At 35.0% G+C, this 15,637-nt stretch overlaps 1 protein-coding gene and 1 pseudogene across 1 annotated transcript; both read left to right on the top strand.

The window, feature by feature from the left end:
• The first annotated feature begins 2,192 nt into the window (after window positions 1-2,192).
• On the top strand, window positions 2,193-3,829 carry LOC122582898 (zeatin O-xylosyltransferase-like). The gene has a single exon (XM_043755326.1). The coding sequence runs from the start codon at window positions 2,261-2,263 to the stop codon at window positions 3,656-3,658; it is 1,398 nt and encodes a 465-aa protein (XP_043611261.1). The 5' UTR covers window positions 2,193-2,260; the 3' UTR covers window positions 3,659-3,829.
• Window positions 3,830-4,786: 957 nt separating this feature from the next.
• On the top strand, window positions 4,787-11,365 carry LOC122581468 (annotated as a pseudogene).
• Window positions 11,366-15,637: the final 4,272 nt, after the last annotated feature.

Raw genomic sequence — 15,637 nt, 5'->3', positions numbered from 1 at the left:
TACAAATCTTTTATATTTTGATTTGTTCGATCGATCTTGTAAACATGCAACCCTAAGAGAAAAATGAATAGAAAATTTAGATATTAAATTTTTTTCATATATCAAGTCCTTGTTTGTTTTTGCAAAAACATCTTAAATACCTCTTTAAAACTCTGAATGAATATGATTCTGAATAAAAATTATATGTTTGATATATGTTCTGAATCGATAATCTAAATGGTTTGAATTTACCATCGATAATCTAAATGGTTTGAATTTACCATTTTACCCTTGTGTATGATTGATGAATAAAAATATTTTACCAATTCATTCTCCGAGCAACTATCATCTCATCTATTTTTTTTATAACAATGATTAATAAACCAAACTATAAAGTAACATTAAAATATTTATCTTTCTAAAAACAACCTTCAAAATATATAACAAATTATGAAGGAGAAAAGAAAAAAGAAAAACAATAACATGCTATATTTTGATGGATGGAGATGGGCTGCACAAACGTTTCAGTTCCTTGTTATTTCCACCCACTACAAATTTACAAAAGAGTGAAAGACTCGTAGCAAAATTGATACTGAGATGTTATATTTATACGAGCATTTTTTTTTGTCAATAATAATAATGAATTTTTAGAATATAATAATAAACCAAAACGGCAAACTCTAGCTGTTTATAGCAAAAAGTTAAAAATTCAAATCCGATATACAAATATGTAAGCAGATTAATGGTTTATATATATATATATTATATACACATATATACCTCCTAAAGGCAAAAATAGATGCATACGTTTTTGTTTTTCAATAAACAAATACTTGCCTTTAAACAAGAAAATGACGCACAATTTCTTTCAGAGAAACAATGAAGAGAAAAAAAATGAGACCTACGACAGTAAGAAAAGGGGTTTGGGATAAAGGAAGGAAGAAAAGGGGTTTGGAAAAGGGGTTAATAAAGTAAAAGTTCATATGCTGAATGGTTAAGGAGGCCTTGTGAGGTGGAATGGTCCAGCATCTTTTTTTGTTCATTCAGTATTCAGATTTTACAAATCAAACAAATTGAATGCTGACCGATTCAGCATGCAGTGTTGAATCATTCCATTAAGATGAAATCAAACACACCCTAAGAGAATTTATCAGTTTTTCTATGTTTTTTTGCTATTTGCAGGGCACTATCATACATGACTCGGTCAATGGTGAATGAACGAAAAATTTTAGGAGTATTTTGACCGATAGATAGACTATTCAGCTAACAAATTTCTAAGTTAATTTCGGTATATCTATTTAATATATTTGAATTCCAATTTTTTAGCTTTGATTAATATATTTTAAAATTATCCGTCCATTAAACCGGCCTGAACACTAGTTGACATATATAACGAATTAACATCAAGCTTGAGGTATTAAATTGAGTTGATACTTAGATACCATACGTGGATGAGAACATGCACTCAAAGAATAATTAGCATATAATCATACAATTTCATAATTTTAATTGCATATTCTCAATTATGAAAATAGTCTCATGTTAAGTCTCCTATTTTAATTTTTTGAGTCTTTTTCTTTCAACTTTGACCGTAAATATTTTTGTTTGTATTATATAACAGTTGATATAATATAAATGAATTGATTGAGTTTACATATAATTTTCATTGATATAACTTTTATCAACTAATATATAAAACAAACAAAGCTATTTAAGGTTAAAGTTGAAAGAAAAAAATTTGACTAGTCAAAATTGGACAATTAAAATGAGACGGAGGGAGTATAATTTTGTGATGACAACAACTCTCTAACTAAATGTATATTTCCCTCTCATACATTGTCATAACTATGGACTAAAGTGACAAATAGTGAAATACATTTAAATATAGTTTATACTTTCATTATTGATATATATGTTCTTTAATCGATATTTTGATGGAAGAAAATATAGAGAGCAAAAGTTGAAAGTGCACTTAAACAGGATAGGCATTTGCCCTTTCCACTAACCAATGTGTGAAATCCCAGCCTCCTTAAGTTGACCTCTTCCACCTATATTTATCTTATAATAACAAATGGTGTTGTTTATCAAACATTGAACTAAATTTATTTTGTCCTTAAAGTTTTGATACCACTTGAAGTTGACCTCTTCTACGTATATATATCGAGCAATATATATAGATCACATATATATATGTCCTTATTGATAGAGAGCACCATCACTACATAATAAACTTCACTACACAAACCATAATAATTAGTCACAAATATATATCCAAAACGACATGGAACATGGTGTGGTGGTGGTGATGGTGCCTTTTGTAGCACAAGGTCATCTCAACCAGCTCCTCCACCTCTCTCGTCTTCTTTCTTCTTATAATCTTCCGGTTCACATCGTTGGAACCACGACGCACAACCGCCAAGCTAAGCTTCGCGTTCATGGTTGGAATCATACTTGTAATACAAATATTCATTTCCATGAATTCCAAACACCAGAGTTCGAGTCTCCTTCCCCTAACCCTAACACAAAATTTCCCTCACACCTTATGCCCTCATTTAAAGCATCATCTCGTCTTCGTGAACCTTTTGCAAAACTATTAGAAGAAATATCCCGCGTTGCAAGACGAGTCGTGGTGGTTCATGACTTTCTAATGAGCACCGTTGTTGTTCAAGACGTGGTTTCGTTTGCCAACGTGGAATCCTACGCGTTTCAATGTGCATCCGCGTTTACAACTTTTTCTTATGATTGGGAAGAGAAAAGAAAGCCATGTTTAGATGATGATGTTGAATCATATATGCAACTCAAGAAAATTCCTAGTCTTCAAGATTATGTACCCCCGGATTTCCTTGAATTTGTTTATTCGAATATTGAATGCCAAAAGTTAAATTCAGGAAATATTCATGATTCTTGTAAAGTTATTGATGGCAAGTTCATTGATTTACTTTCAAAAGAAGGAATTTGTGGTAGTACAAAGAATTGGGCAATGGGTCCTTTTAATCCAGTTTCTATAGACAACAATTATTTAAACACTACTAGTAAACGTCATAGTTCACTTGTGTGGCTAGATAAGCAAGGTCAAGACTCGGTGATATACGTTTCGTTTGGGACGACGACTTCTCTATCCGATGAGCAAATTCATGAACTTGCTATTGGATTAGAGAAAAGTGGACAAAAGTTCATTTGGGTACTAAGAGATGCCGATAAAGGTGATATCTTTAAAAGTAGTAGTGAAGTTAGGAGAATTGAATTGCCAAAAGGTTTTGAAGCAAAAGTTGAAGGTAAAGGCTTAGTGATTAGGGAATGGGCACCGCAGTTGGAAATATTGGCTCACCCTGCGACTGGTGGATTTATGAGTCATTGTGGTTGGAATTCGAGTATGGAGAGTATCACAATGGGAGTTCCATTAGCTACATGGCCTATGCATACTGACCAACCAAGAAACGCTATATTGATAACGGACGTGCTAAAGATTGGTGTAAGCGTAGGGATTTGGAAGCATCGTAATGAGCTAGTAACGTCTTCAACTATAGAAGAAAGTATTCGAAAATTGATGGCTTCTGATGAAGGAAATGAGATGAGGAAGAGGGCTGCTAAACTTGGTGATGATGTTAGGAAATCGGTTGAAGATGGTGGTGTTACTCGCATGGAGATCGACTCATTTGTTTCTCACATCATAAGATGATTAATAAGAACTTTGCCAATATTACAGTGACAAATTAAATGAGCTTCGATCATTAAGTTACTGTGAGTACAATTAGCAGGTTGCTAATTAGTCAAATATTGTACCATAAATTCTCAAAAAAATAACTCTCTTATTGCTCAACTATACATTTGATTGAATCATACAATAGAAAAAGGAAAAAGTGAATATAAGGTTGTTCCATACCTAAACTTTATGGAACCCTTCACATAACAATATTTTAATATTTATTATATAATTAATAAAACACATGATTTCATGATTTTTATGGTTTAAAAAAATAATTTGTGAAGAATTTCATACCTAAGCTTGGGTACGAGACAACCTTATACCCCTTACCCTTAAAAAAAAACATGTACATTTTGTATATTTGGAGTACCAATTGTTGAAACACACAGAAAGGTGTGTGACAATACAAATGTAACCAATTAGCATATCTTTTAATAAATTCTAATTAGTATATAATCATACAATTTCAAACGATTGCATATTCTCAACTATGAAAAAGGTTAGCATTCTGTTGTGACAACAACGTTCTAATTGAGTATATCAAACTATAAATTTCCCTTTCATACATTGTCATAAATGTGGACTATTGTACTGACAAATAGTAGTCAAAATATATTTGAATATTGTTTATACTTTGATTATTGATGCTTTTGTCATGGCATGTTTGACACGTCCACAATGACAACTTTGATCCTTTTAAAAGTATAAAAATGTTTTCAGTCATTCTCCATGGATCAATACTTCAATGATATATTTTAAATGATGGCTCTGTTCCAATGTTTTATTGGATATGGATTCTCTCAAATCTAACTCGAAAAAAAAAACTTAGATTATTGGTTTTAATTCAAAATTAAGATATTTTATAATTGACTTCTCAAATTGAAAACACTTGAAGGATCTTCATCCGTAGTTCTGATCATATATAAGGTAACAAATATCAATTAATTAAATGGGTATATATTATCTCATATAAACAAACCAGCATACCTTTAATTAATTAAATGGAACAAGTGTAAGGGGTCTTGCCACAAGTAACAAGCAACGAGTGACTCTTTCCTTAACTCGTACTCACTCGGTTGTCTTGGTTCTGAAAATTTAAAAATGAGTTTGACTACATCTCTAAGGTCTTTTGAGGCTGGACTGAAGGTCTTTTTTCTGACCTCGTAATCACTGTTACATCAGCGTTACATTACTTATTCTTTATTTACAATCCCCATGACATATTTTGTATCTTCGTCTTTTCTTCTTCTTTAGTCGGCATTTTAGCCGTTGGATGTATAAAGAAAAGTGAAAAAATAAATCTTTTTTATATTATTCGGACGCTCTTCCTGGCCCACCCTTCTTGTCTTGACTTTGTCTCCACGATGATGAAAACTTACAACGAGCTAGCTTGACGGATTGCTGCTAATAACCCGGATGACCCGATCATACGAGAAAATCCAAGTATCGGGCCGATCCACCAAGCCCATGCAAGAGAAAAGTTATTTGGGGTCCAACAATTCTGATTTTTCAAACCCACCCTGGTCTGTTTGTATCGAGATTTCCAAGAATTCTCAATTTATCATGATCAGGTCACGTGTATACAAACTAAAATGTGTAACTATCGATAACTACTAACCATAACATAGTCATAAATTCACACTATAGTACTCCAATACCACAAACTAGTTAATATGACACAAACGTGATTCACCTTTTATTTGTTTAACTTGTGTATCAGATGATTTTGTTATATCATATAATCAACACCAAATGTAATAATCAACATAAATTTGATATTAATTACATATACATATATATGTCATGTGACTTGAAAACTCACTCAACATCTATTGATAATATCACAAAATCGATCACAAAAGGCCAGTTTCATTATGGAAAAGGTTGGAGTAGTGGTGCCTTTTGTAGCACAAGGTCATCTCAACCAACAGTTCCAACTCTCCCGTCTTCTTTCTTAACATAATCTACCGGTCCATATCGTCGGAACCACCACGCAATGTACGTCGGGTTATTGTGATTCATGACTATCTAATGAGTTCGGTTGTCCAAGACGTAGTTCCATTTCCATGTAGAAGTGTATGTTTTTCATTGTGCATCGGCTTTTACATTGTTCTCGTATGTTTAGGAAGGAAAAAAGACCATTTCTTGATGACGAAAAATCTCATATGCAACTTCATAAAATCCCTGATGATCAGGATGATAGTAATATGATTTCATACAATTTATTGTCTCAAGAAGCATTATGCAAGATTTTTAATTCAGGTAATCTTTATGATACTAACAAGATTATTGAAGGCAAATTTATTGATTATTATCTTTCTAAAGAAGAAATATGTGGAAGTACAAAGCATTGGGTCATGGGCCTTTCAATCCGGTGAAGATAAACAATGACAAAAACCGTGCCAAACGTCATAGTTCATTAGAATGGCTTGACAAACAAGTTTAAGACTTGGTGATATATACGTTTCATTTGGGACGACGACTTCACTCTTGGATGACCAAATCCGAGAACTTGTTATTGGATTAGAGAAAAGTGGACAAAAGTTCATTTGGGTGCTACGAGACGCGGACAAAGGTGAAGTTCGTAGAGTTGACTTGCCAAAAGGGTTTGAAGAAAGACTCGAAAAAAGGGAATTGTGCTAACAGAATGCATGGGCACCCCCAACTAGAAATATTGGCTCACCCTGCAACGGGTGGATTTATGAGTCATTGTGGTTGGAATTCGAGTATGGATAACATCACAATGGGAGTTCCTATTGTTGGAGGGCTTATGCATTCGGACCAACCAAGAAACGCCACGTTAATTACAGAGTTGTTAAAGATTGGCATTACATTAGGGGGTTGGGAACGTCAAAGTGAGGTCATAACATCTATAACTATTGAAAAGGCTATTCGAAAACTGATGGCTTCTAAAGTGTTGGATAACCTGATGACTCAACACTTTGGATATGTGACTCATGCTGAAGTTGGTTTGATTTAGTCTTTCCCACGTGTTTTAGAATAAGTTGCAGTTTGCAAGTGTATTAGACGTGGTCATCCTAAATGTCCAGGTCTTTAGGAACGTTTCCCATTTTCTAGTACTTCGTGTTATTTCGCTTTTACTTTCAGTTTTTTCATGTACTCTATTTAAGGCCCTGCCTTTGTTTAATGAGATGATCAGTTTACAATTAAAAGCACTATATCAGTGATAAGCATTCTATCATCTGGTATTAGAGCGGGTTAGTAAACAATCACGAGAGAACACAAAATGAGTGGAAAAAAGTTGAAAATTCCATCTTTTGATGGCCATTTTGAGCATTGGAGTGAGGTTATGTAAAATTTACTGAGAGCAAAGAAATTGTGGAACTTGATTGAGACGGGAATTGTGGAGCCGTCCCCGGGTGTCGCAAAATCAGATGCCCAGAAGAAGAAGTTGGAGGAACTGAGGTCAAAAGATTTGCAAGTAAAGCATTACCTTTATGAAGCCATTGATAGGGTAACTTTTGATCAAATCTTGGACCGAAGTTCAGCAAAGGCAGTTTGGGACTGCATAAAAGGAGATTCCAGGGGAATGAACGTGTAAAACGTTCAATGTTGCAGAAGTTACGTCGTGATTTTGAGCTGTTGGAAATAAAGACCAGTGAAACGATTGCTGAGTATTTTGGAAGAGTTTTGGGTATTGTCAATCAAATGAGAAGTAATGGTGAAAACACAAGTGATACCAAGATTGTTGAGAAAGTTCTAAGGAGTCTACCTGAGAAATACACGTATGTGGTGGTCTCGATCGAGGAGTCCAATGACATTGACAAGATGTATGTAGATGAATTACAAAGCACGTTATGTGTGCACGAGCAGAAATTCAAGAAAGTGGAGAACGAAGAGGAACAAGCATTAAGAGTACACTATGATGACTTCTCGGGTTCCAGAGGTCGTGGTCGTGGACGAATCGGAAGTAGAGGACGTGGACGAGGCAGAGGACGTCTTTCTTATAGCAAGGAAACAGTGGAATGTTTTAAGTGCCATAAATTGGGACATTTCCAATATGAATGCCCAGATTGGAAAGAAACCAATTTTACAAATGTTGAAGGTGAAGACATGATGCTGCTAATGGCACAAACAGATAAAGCAAACAACTCGTCATAGTTTCTAGACTCTGGGTGCTCAAACCATATATGTGGTAATAAAGAGCCAATCATTAATTTTGATCAAAGCTTCTCACAAACCGTGAGACTTGGAAACAACATGAGAATGAATGTTAGTGGGAAAAGGCAAGTGAAGCTGGTCATTGAAGGAACCCCGTATGTAGTAAGTGATGTTTACTACATATTCGAGTTGAAGAACAACCTGCTTAGCGTTGGACAACTGCAACAGAAGGGTATGTCTTTCTTGTTTCAAGACGGTGTTTGCAAAGTATTTCATCCAGAAAAGGGTTTGGTGTTCAAGAGCCAGATGAGTGCCAATCGCATGTTCCCCCTGTCTTATCAGGCCGTAGAAGTCAGTGACAACAAGGGCTCAACCAAATGTATGTACTCTACTTATGATGATCTTCCCAAATTATGGCACGAAAGGTACGGGCACTTAAGCAACACAAGCATGGAAATGCTACAGAAGAGGGAGATGGTCTCAGGCTTGCCAAGTTTCAAGGTTAAGGATAACGTGTGTTCAGATTGTCTTGTAGGGAAGCAGTCAAGAAAACCTTTCCCAAGAGCGAGTACATGGAGAGCTCAACAACCTTTAGAGCTTGTTCACGCAGACATCTGTGGTCCCATTAGTCCAACGTCCCAAGGAGGGAACAAGTATTTTCTCAGTTTCATAGATGATTATAGTAGGAAGGCCTGGGCCTACTTGCTTGTTACAAAATCAGAAGCACTTGAATGTTTTAAGGACTTCAAAATCAAAGTTGAAAATGAGTTTGAAAAAAAGATCAAAGCTCTACATACCGATAGGGGTGGTGAGTTTAACTCTGAGGCTTTTAATAATTTTTGTAAGGAAAACGATATTTATAGACAACTTACCACTGCATACACCCCACAACAAAATGGGGTGGCCAAAAGAAAGAACCGAACAGTGGTGGATATGGTAGTCACTTTGTTAGCTGCTAAAGGGGTACCAAGGGTTTTGTGGGTTGAAGCAGTCATGTGGACTTTTCATGTTCTTAATCGTTGTCCAACCAAAGCATTAAATAACATCACACCACAAGAGGCTTGGAGCGGGTCCAAGCCTACTGTGGATCACTTCAGAGTGTGGGGGTGCATTGCACATGTGCTTATTCCCAAAGAAAAACGCACCAAGCTTGATGAAAAAAGTGTAACATGTATCTTGAGTGGGATCAACAAGGAGTCGAAAGCTTACAGGCTCCTTAACCCTCTCACCATGAAGGTTACTGAGAGTCGAGATGTAGTGTTTGAAGAAGATAAAGCATGGAGCTAGGAGATAAGTGAAAGTGAAAAGGAAACCGCTTTAACATGGGGTAACACAGATTGGGATGATACCCAATTTGATAGCGATGTTGAAACTGGTGAACAGGTTGAAACTGGTGAACAGGTTTCTGCTCAACCTCTTACCACGCAAGCTACTACTCCAAATCAAGTCACAACAGAGGCTGAAAGCAGTACTTCAGGTTTAAGGGAGGGAAGAAACAAATATGCACCGGGTTACTTACGAGACTATGTCACAAACAGTGTCGATGAAGAAAAGTTGAATGTCATGGAGATCAATCATGAAGACCCCGTAACATATGGGGAGGCTGCCAAAAGCAACAAATGGAGAACAACAATGGATCTTGAAATTCAATCCATCATAAAGAATGAAACGTGGAAGCTTGTTGATTTGCCACAGGATGCAAAGTGTATACCAGTAAAATGGGTGTACAAAACTAAGCTAAATAAGCTTGGAGAAATAAGCAAGCACAAGGCTCGATTGGTGGCCAAAGGCTAATGCCAAGAACATGGTGTTGATTATGAAAAAATTTATGCTCCGGTGGCCCGTGTGAACACCATCAGGCTAATGATTGCTATCGCAGCTCAACAAGGCTGGGATGTGCTGCAAATGGATGTGAAATCAGCTTTTTTGTATGGAAATCTGGAGGAGGAGGTATATGTTCAGCAACCTAAAGGATACGTGGTTAAAGGGTGTGAGCACAAGGTGTACCGGCTTCACAAGGCGCTGTATGGACTAAAACAAGCACCATGTGCTTGGTTTAGTCGTATTGAAGCTTATTTTTTAAAGGAAGGTTTTCATAAAAGCGAGAAGGAACACAATCTTTTTATAAAGAAGGATGAAAAAGGAGGTATATTAATCGTGAATCTCTATGTTGATGATTTGATATACACAGGGAATTGTAACAAGATGCTGCGAGATTTTAAACTCTTAATGACCAAAGAGTTTGAGATGTCGGACTTGGGAATGATGAGTTTTTCCTTGGTATTGAAGTGACACAAACTGATAGTGGAATTCACATATCACAGTGCAAGTATGCTAAAGAAATTCTAAAGAGATTTGATATGGTGAACTGCAACCCTGTCGTGAATCCTATAGTTCCTGGTCACAATCTAATTTCAGATGTCGAAAAGAAGGTGGATGCTACTCTGTTCAAACTGATCGTGGGAAGCTTGATGTATATCACCACGACCCGCCCATATATTCAATATGTGGTGAACTTTATTAGTAGATTCTTGTCAAACCCTACTGAATTGCACTTGGCAGCAGCAAAGAGGGTACTAAGATACCTACAGGGTACTCTTGATTATGGAATTTGGTACAACAGAGGAGGAAAAGGTGCACTGGATATCTATACGGATAGTGATTTTGCAGGTGACTCTTTGGACAGAAAAAGCACTTCAGGTTATTTATTCCTTTGGAATGGTGGAGCAGTGATATGGTCTTCAAAAAAATAAGATATTGTTGCACTCTCGTCCACTGAGGCCGAGTATGTAGCGGTAGCTTCTTGTGCATGTGAAGCGTTGTGGCTCAAAGAGGTTCTTGAAGAGTTCGGTCTGAAACAGCATGGGTGCATGAAGATTAAGTGTGACAATACCTCTAGCATAAGTTATCGAAGAACCCTGTATTCCATGGAAGGTGCAAGCACATTGGGGTACGTTTTCACTTCTTAAGAGACCTGGTGAAGAATGGTGAAATTGAGTTAGAGTATTGTGGTACTACTGAACAATTGGCTGATGGCTTTACCAAACCTTTGGGACGTGAAGCTTTCTTAAGAATGAGAATCCACTTGGGTATATGTTCTGTTCATGACAAACTTGAAGCTAATAGCTGTTAAGTTTGAGGGAGGGTTTGTTGGATAACCTGATAACTCAGCACTTTGGATACGTGAATCATGTTGAAGTTGGTTTGATTTAGTCTTTCCCACGTGTTTTAGAATAAGTTGCAGTTTACAAGTGTATTAGACGTGGTCATCCTAAATGTCCAGGTCTTTAGGAACGTTTCCCATTTTCTAGTACTTCGTGTTAATTCAGTTTTACTTTCAGTTTTTTCATGTACTCTATTTAAGGCCCTGCCTTTGTTTAATGAGGTGATCAGTTTACAATTAAAAGCATTATATCAGTGATAAGCATTTATCATAAAGAGGGTGATGAGATTAGGAAGAGAGCAAATAAACTACGTGAGGATGTTAGGAGTTCGATGAAAGAAGGGTGTGCTACACGAATGATGATGGATTCATTTGTTTCTCACATCACAAGATAGACTTTTGTATAAACTTGGTTTTAACGTATTGTATTCTTGTCAAAATTTACATAAAAAAATAAAATTGTACTTAGTAGATACAAAAAATAGTAAATAAAGTTTTAATAAAAAGCTATCAAAAACTCATATAAAATAACGAAAAGGAATATTTGTTGAAAACTAACCTACACAGTGAAGATCTTTAATTTCATTGTTAGTGTTGAATGTCAATGAAAGACGTGAAGTTAGAACTATAGGAAGATTCCGTTAGTCTAGAATTGGGCTGACGGTGGTGTTGGGAGAGAACGTAATCTTATACAGGTGGAAAGTCGGTTGAAACTTGTGATTCTTTTGCGTCGATTATATGCGGTAGAAAAGGCCTTTATAGAAACCGTTGCACCATCGGTTAACAGATATTGCCACTGCAATATATTTTTCAAATCGAACAAATGTTAAAAGATATTTTTATATATAGTAACATTATTATTGTCATAGTTCATTTGATAGTTTATCGTTACAAACTTGTTCGTCTCCTAAAATGAGTTCCAACATCAGATCCTTACCGGTAGCATTAAGCCACCAAGAATGAATGACTCTAACCCTTAGAGTTCCATTTCGTGTCCAAGGTGATACATCGTTAAGCCTTGTTGGCATCCTGGAAAACTGAACCGGAATATTTTTAGGTCACCTAGGATGCCATAATGGAATCGTAAGGGTTCGAGGATGGCAACAAGGCTTAACGATGTATCACCTAGGACACAGAAAGGAACCGTAAGCGTTCGAGTCATACATTCTTGGTGGCATAATACTACCGGTAAGGATCTAATGTTGGAACTCATTTTTTAGGAGACGAACAGGTTTGTAACGATTAACTACATACACATAAGCTATGACAATAAAAATGTTACTATATATAAGTAAATCTCTTAACATTTGTTTGATTTAATTTGGCAGGAGGGTCAAATACCCTCTTCATTAAGATGCAACAATAATATATCGCAGTGGCAAAATCTCCGAGACTGATGGTGCAACGGTTTCCATATAGGCATTTTCCGCCGCATCAATGGAACACAAAAGAATCACAAGTTTCAACCGACTTCCCACCAGTATAAGATTATGTTCTCTCCCAACACCACTCTCAGCCCAATTCTAGACTATACTAGATCTCGATATGGTTTTAACTTCACGTCTTTCACAGACATTCACATTAACAATGAAATTAAAGATCTTCACTATGCAGGTTAGTTTTCAACTGATTTTCCTACTTAGATATAGTTAGGGCACACAGAGTCAAGACGGGTTAAGGAACCCACCTAGAAACATCGCTGCCACTCATGCAGGTTCTGAACAGGTTGGGAGATCCCGGGCTATGAAGCCGTGGAAGATAGGATACGGACTGCAAGGAATGTAGACGTTGAACGGTCATATGACCGTATAACGAGGAGCAGACCCAACAAATTTTTTTTATTATATTATGTAGTTTTAAATTTTCTAGCATAATATGTTGTTATATAGTTTTTAAATTATGTTTATGTAGTTTTTAGTTTAATTTTCATATCTAATTGAAATTTTTTTTTTTTGGGAAAGTTAAGAAAATCATGAATGCCACTAAAATGGGATGAGAGGGTTGGTTGTAAGGGTTGGATAGGTAAAATGAGTTGGAAAGGTTTATTGATGAGATTTGAGAGAGCCAGATACTTGAGTGTTATGTCTCTTTAGGATTCTAAAGTTGAAAACAACTTAAGTTGGTAAAGTTGAGATATTTTAATCTTTATATTAAAATTAAGGGTGAAGATTTAATAATCATCCTTAAATTTTAATACTTTGTTTCAATCTAAAGATAAACATCATCATCTACTTTACATATGAAGTTGTTTTCAACTTTAGAGAATACTATCGGACTTCTTATCCCCAAGTTCCTTAAAAAAACTGTAAACAAAAAGCCGAACGACACATATCATGAACTAAGTCATTAACCGGTAACCACCTATTAAAATAATTCATAGATAAATAACAATATCACTCAATAACAAAATTTTACAGCAAAAATAATTCATAAATTTAGTTTAATATCACAAAATAGATAACAACACAGTAAAAAAGTTATTTATATGGACAGACCATCATCAAATAAAAAATGAAATAAGAGAGAAAGGAAAAGAAATAAAGAAGGAACATACCATTTGAGGGGGTTAGGCGAAGGAGACGACAGAAGAAGCTTTGAATTATTTTGTGGCAAAGTATAGAAGAAAAGCAAATTTCACGGTAAAAACCTAATAATTCAAAGTTTGATGAAGAAAACCTAAGGCCCAAATGACCCATGAAAATTTGATACAGGGCCTTGAATTCTTAGTATGGGATTGATCAACAATGTTGCCAAATCAAGAAAGATGCAATAACCGGTGGCAGGGTGGACCACTACAATACACTTAGTGTAGCTACAATAAAAGTATAAACTACTCGTATAAAACTATACCATACAACCTTCTAAATTATGGTATATTATATTATATTATAATATAAATAAATAAATGTCTTACAAACAATTCAACCTAGGAATAACCAAAAAAACTAGCTTTGTCTAAATTATCAATGAAGATTACTAATAGACCATTAGCTTTCCTTCTTTAACAGATCTTAGGACCGTAGATTATGTAGATCCAAATTAGGTTTACTGCATGTTCTGTGGTTTTTTGCCAAAAGGCCAACAAAATTTTTAATAATAATAATAATGCACCTCTACTAAAAAAAAACTAAAGCCGGTATAATACACAATAGTCAATAGATGAACGAAACAACTCTTCAACTTGAATATCTTTTAAGTTTTAATGAATGAATACACGTATACAAAGAACAAACTTGTAGTTGTGTGTCCCATCATCATTATTATGTAAATGGATGTACGAGCGATGCAACGACAATGAGGTAATGGTGTTGGTGGCGACGAGCGGCAATGATGGCGAATCTTATTTTATTTCGTTAGCAATAAAAGTGAATATAGTTTAATATCTATATTTTGGTATATCTTACTCTTGGTTTATTTGAGTGAATCCAATTTTATTTCGTTATCAATAACCCAACTTAATTATGAGCAAAATACATATAGAAAGTCGTAATTCCGATTATGAACATCTTCAAGTTAGGACATAATTTCATTTCCCGTCGATTTTCAAACTTAAGAATTAAAATTTTGTTCGACTAGTTTACCAAGACATTTCTTGCTAGGGTTTTAGGTAAAATAAAACAAGTATTAATGTAAAACAAATAAAACAATAGGTTTTTCTATAGTGATAATCACCGTGCATCAAATAAATCATAGTACATCAATTGTTTCGTGAATCTTCGTGTATCAATTTAACCATGATCTAAGGGTTAAGATCTTATCCTATTTATTTTACTTTAATACTTGTTTTACAATACCTAACCCCTTTTTGCTAGTGATCACTTTCTTGCTGCTAATTTTTCTTAAAATAACTTTTTATTAAACTAAAAAATTATATTATAAAGTAAAAAGCCTCTAATTTAAATATTCAATATTGATTTTAAGTATTTCTCCGAAATGTCCCTAATATCTATTATATATTTACCTAAAATAACTATAATACCCTTTCTCTCTCTTCAAATATCAACAAATCATTTTTTTCCCTCTCCTCCATAAAATATTTATTCATCCAATTCATTCAAAATCTTTTATCTCAAAAACTGTACATCGATAAATTATAAAAATTATATGGGTATTCTTAAAATTTCATGCTCTTTCATTAGAGATGTTATTCGATATACTTTTGACGAATTTTTAAATCCGAGACGGAGCCCGTACGGCTAGGACATTTAACTATCATACTCTATGACATATCAAATCCTATAACCTATCATACTCTATGACATATTACACTCTATGACCTAGCTATCATCCTCATCATCTCACCGCCGCAACACGCGAGTACTTATTCTCGTTAAACTAAAAAGGTTAATTTAAAATAAAGTTGTTAAGTTGAGGAGGACTCAACTCGTCCCAATATACACTACATTTTTTTGTTCCTATTTGTATATCAGAAAAAAGATCAATCGATCTGTAGCTCTTAATGTAGGCTTCGTAGATCCTGCACACTAATTGTACTTCGCAACGTCTCTTTTTGGTTATATGCCAAAAAGGCCCATCAAATACATAATGGAGAGGTGGTTCAAGAGTCCCATATCTCTATCGTTTCAAGTTGAGACTGCCCCCCGCTTTCTATTTATGGATGGTTTTACTATTTTGGATATCATATTTTATCTTATTCTTATTATATA

Source organism: Erigeron canadensis, chromosome 9 (assembly GCF_010389155.1).
Source record: "Erigeron canadensis isolate Cc75 chromosome 9, C_canadensis_v1, whole genome shotgun sequence".
Lineage (NCBI taxonomy): Eukaryota > Viridiplantae > Streptophyta > Magnoliopsida > Asterales > Asteraceae > Erigeron > Erigeron canadensis.
The sequence above is the reverse complement of the archived record's forward strand: the minus strand, read 5'-3'. Positions and strand labels throughout refer to the sequence as shown.

Excerpts from the sequence above, each read along its gene's own strand:
- LOC122582898 (XM_043755326.1), top strand. The coding sequence starts at position 2,261 with ATGGAACATGGTGTGGTGGTGGTGATGGTGCCTTTTGTAGCACAAGGT.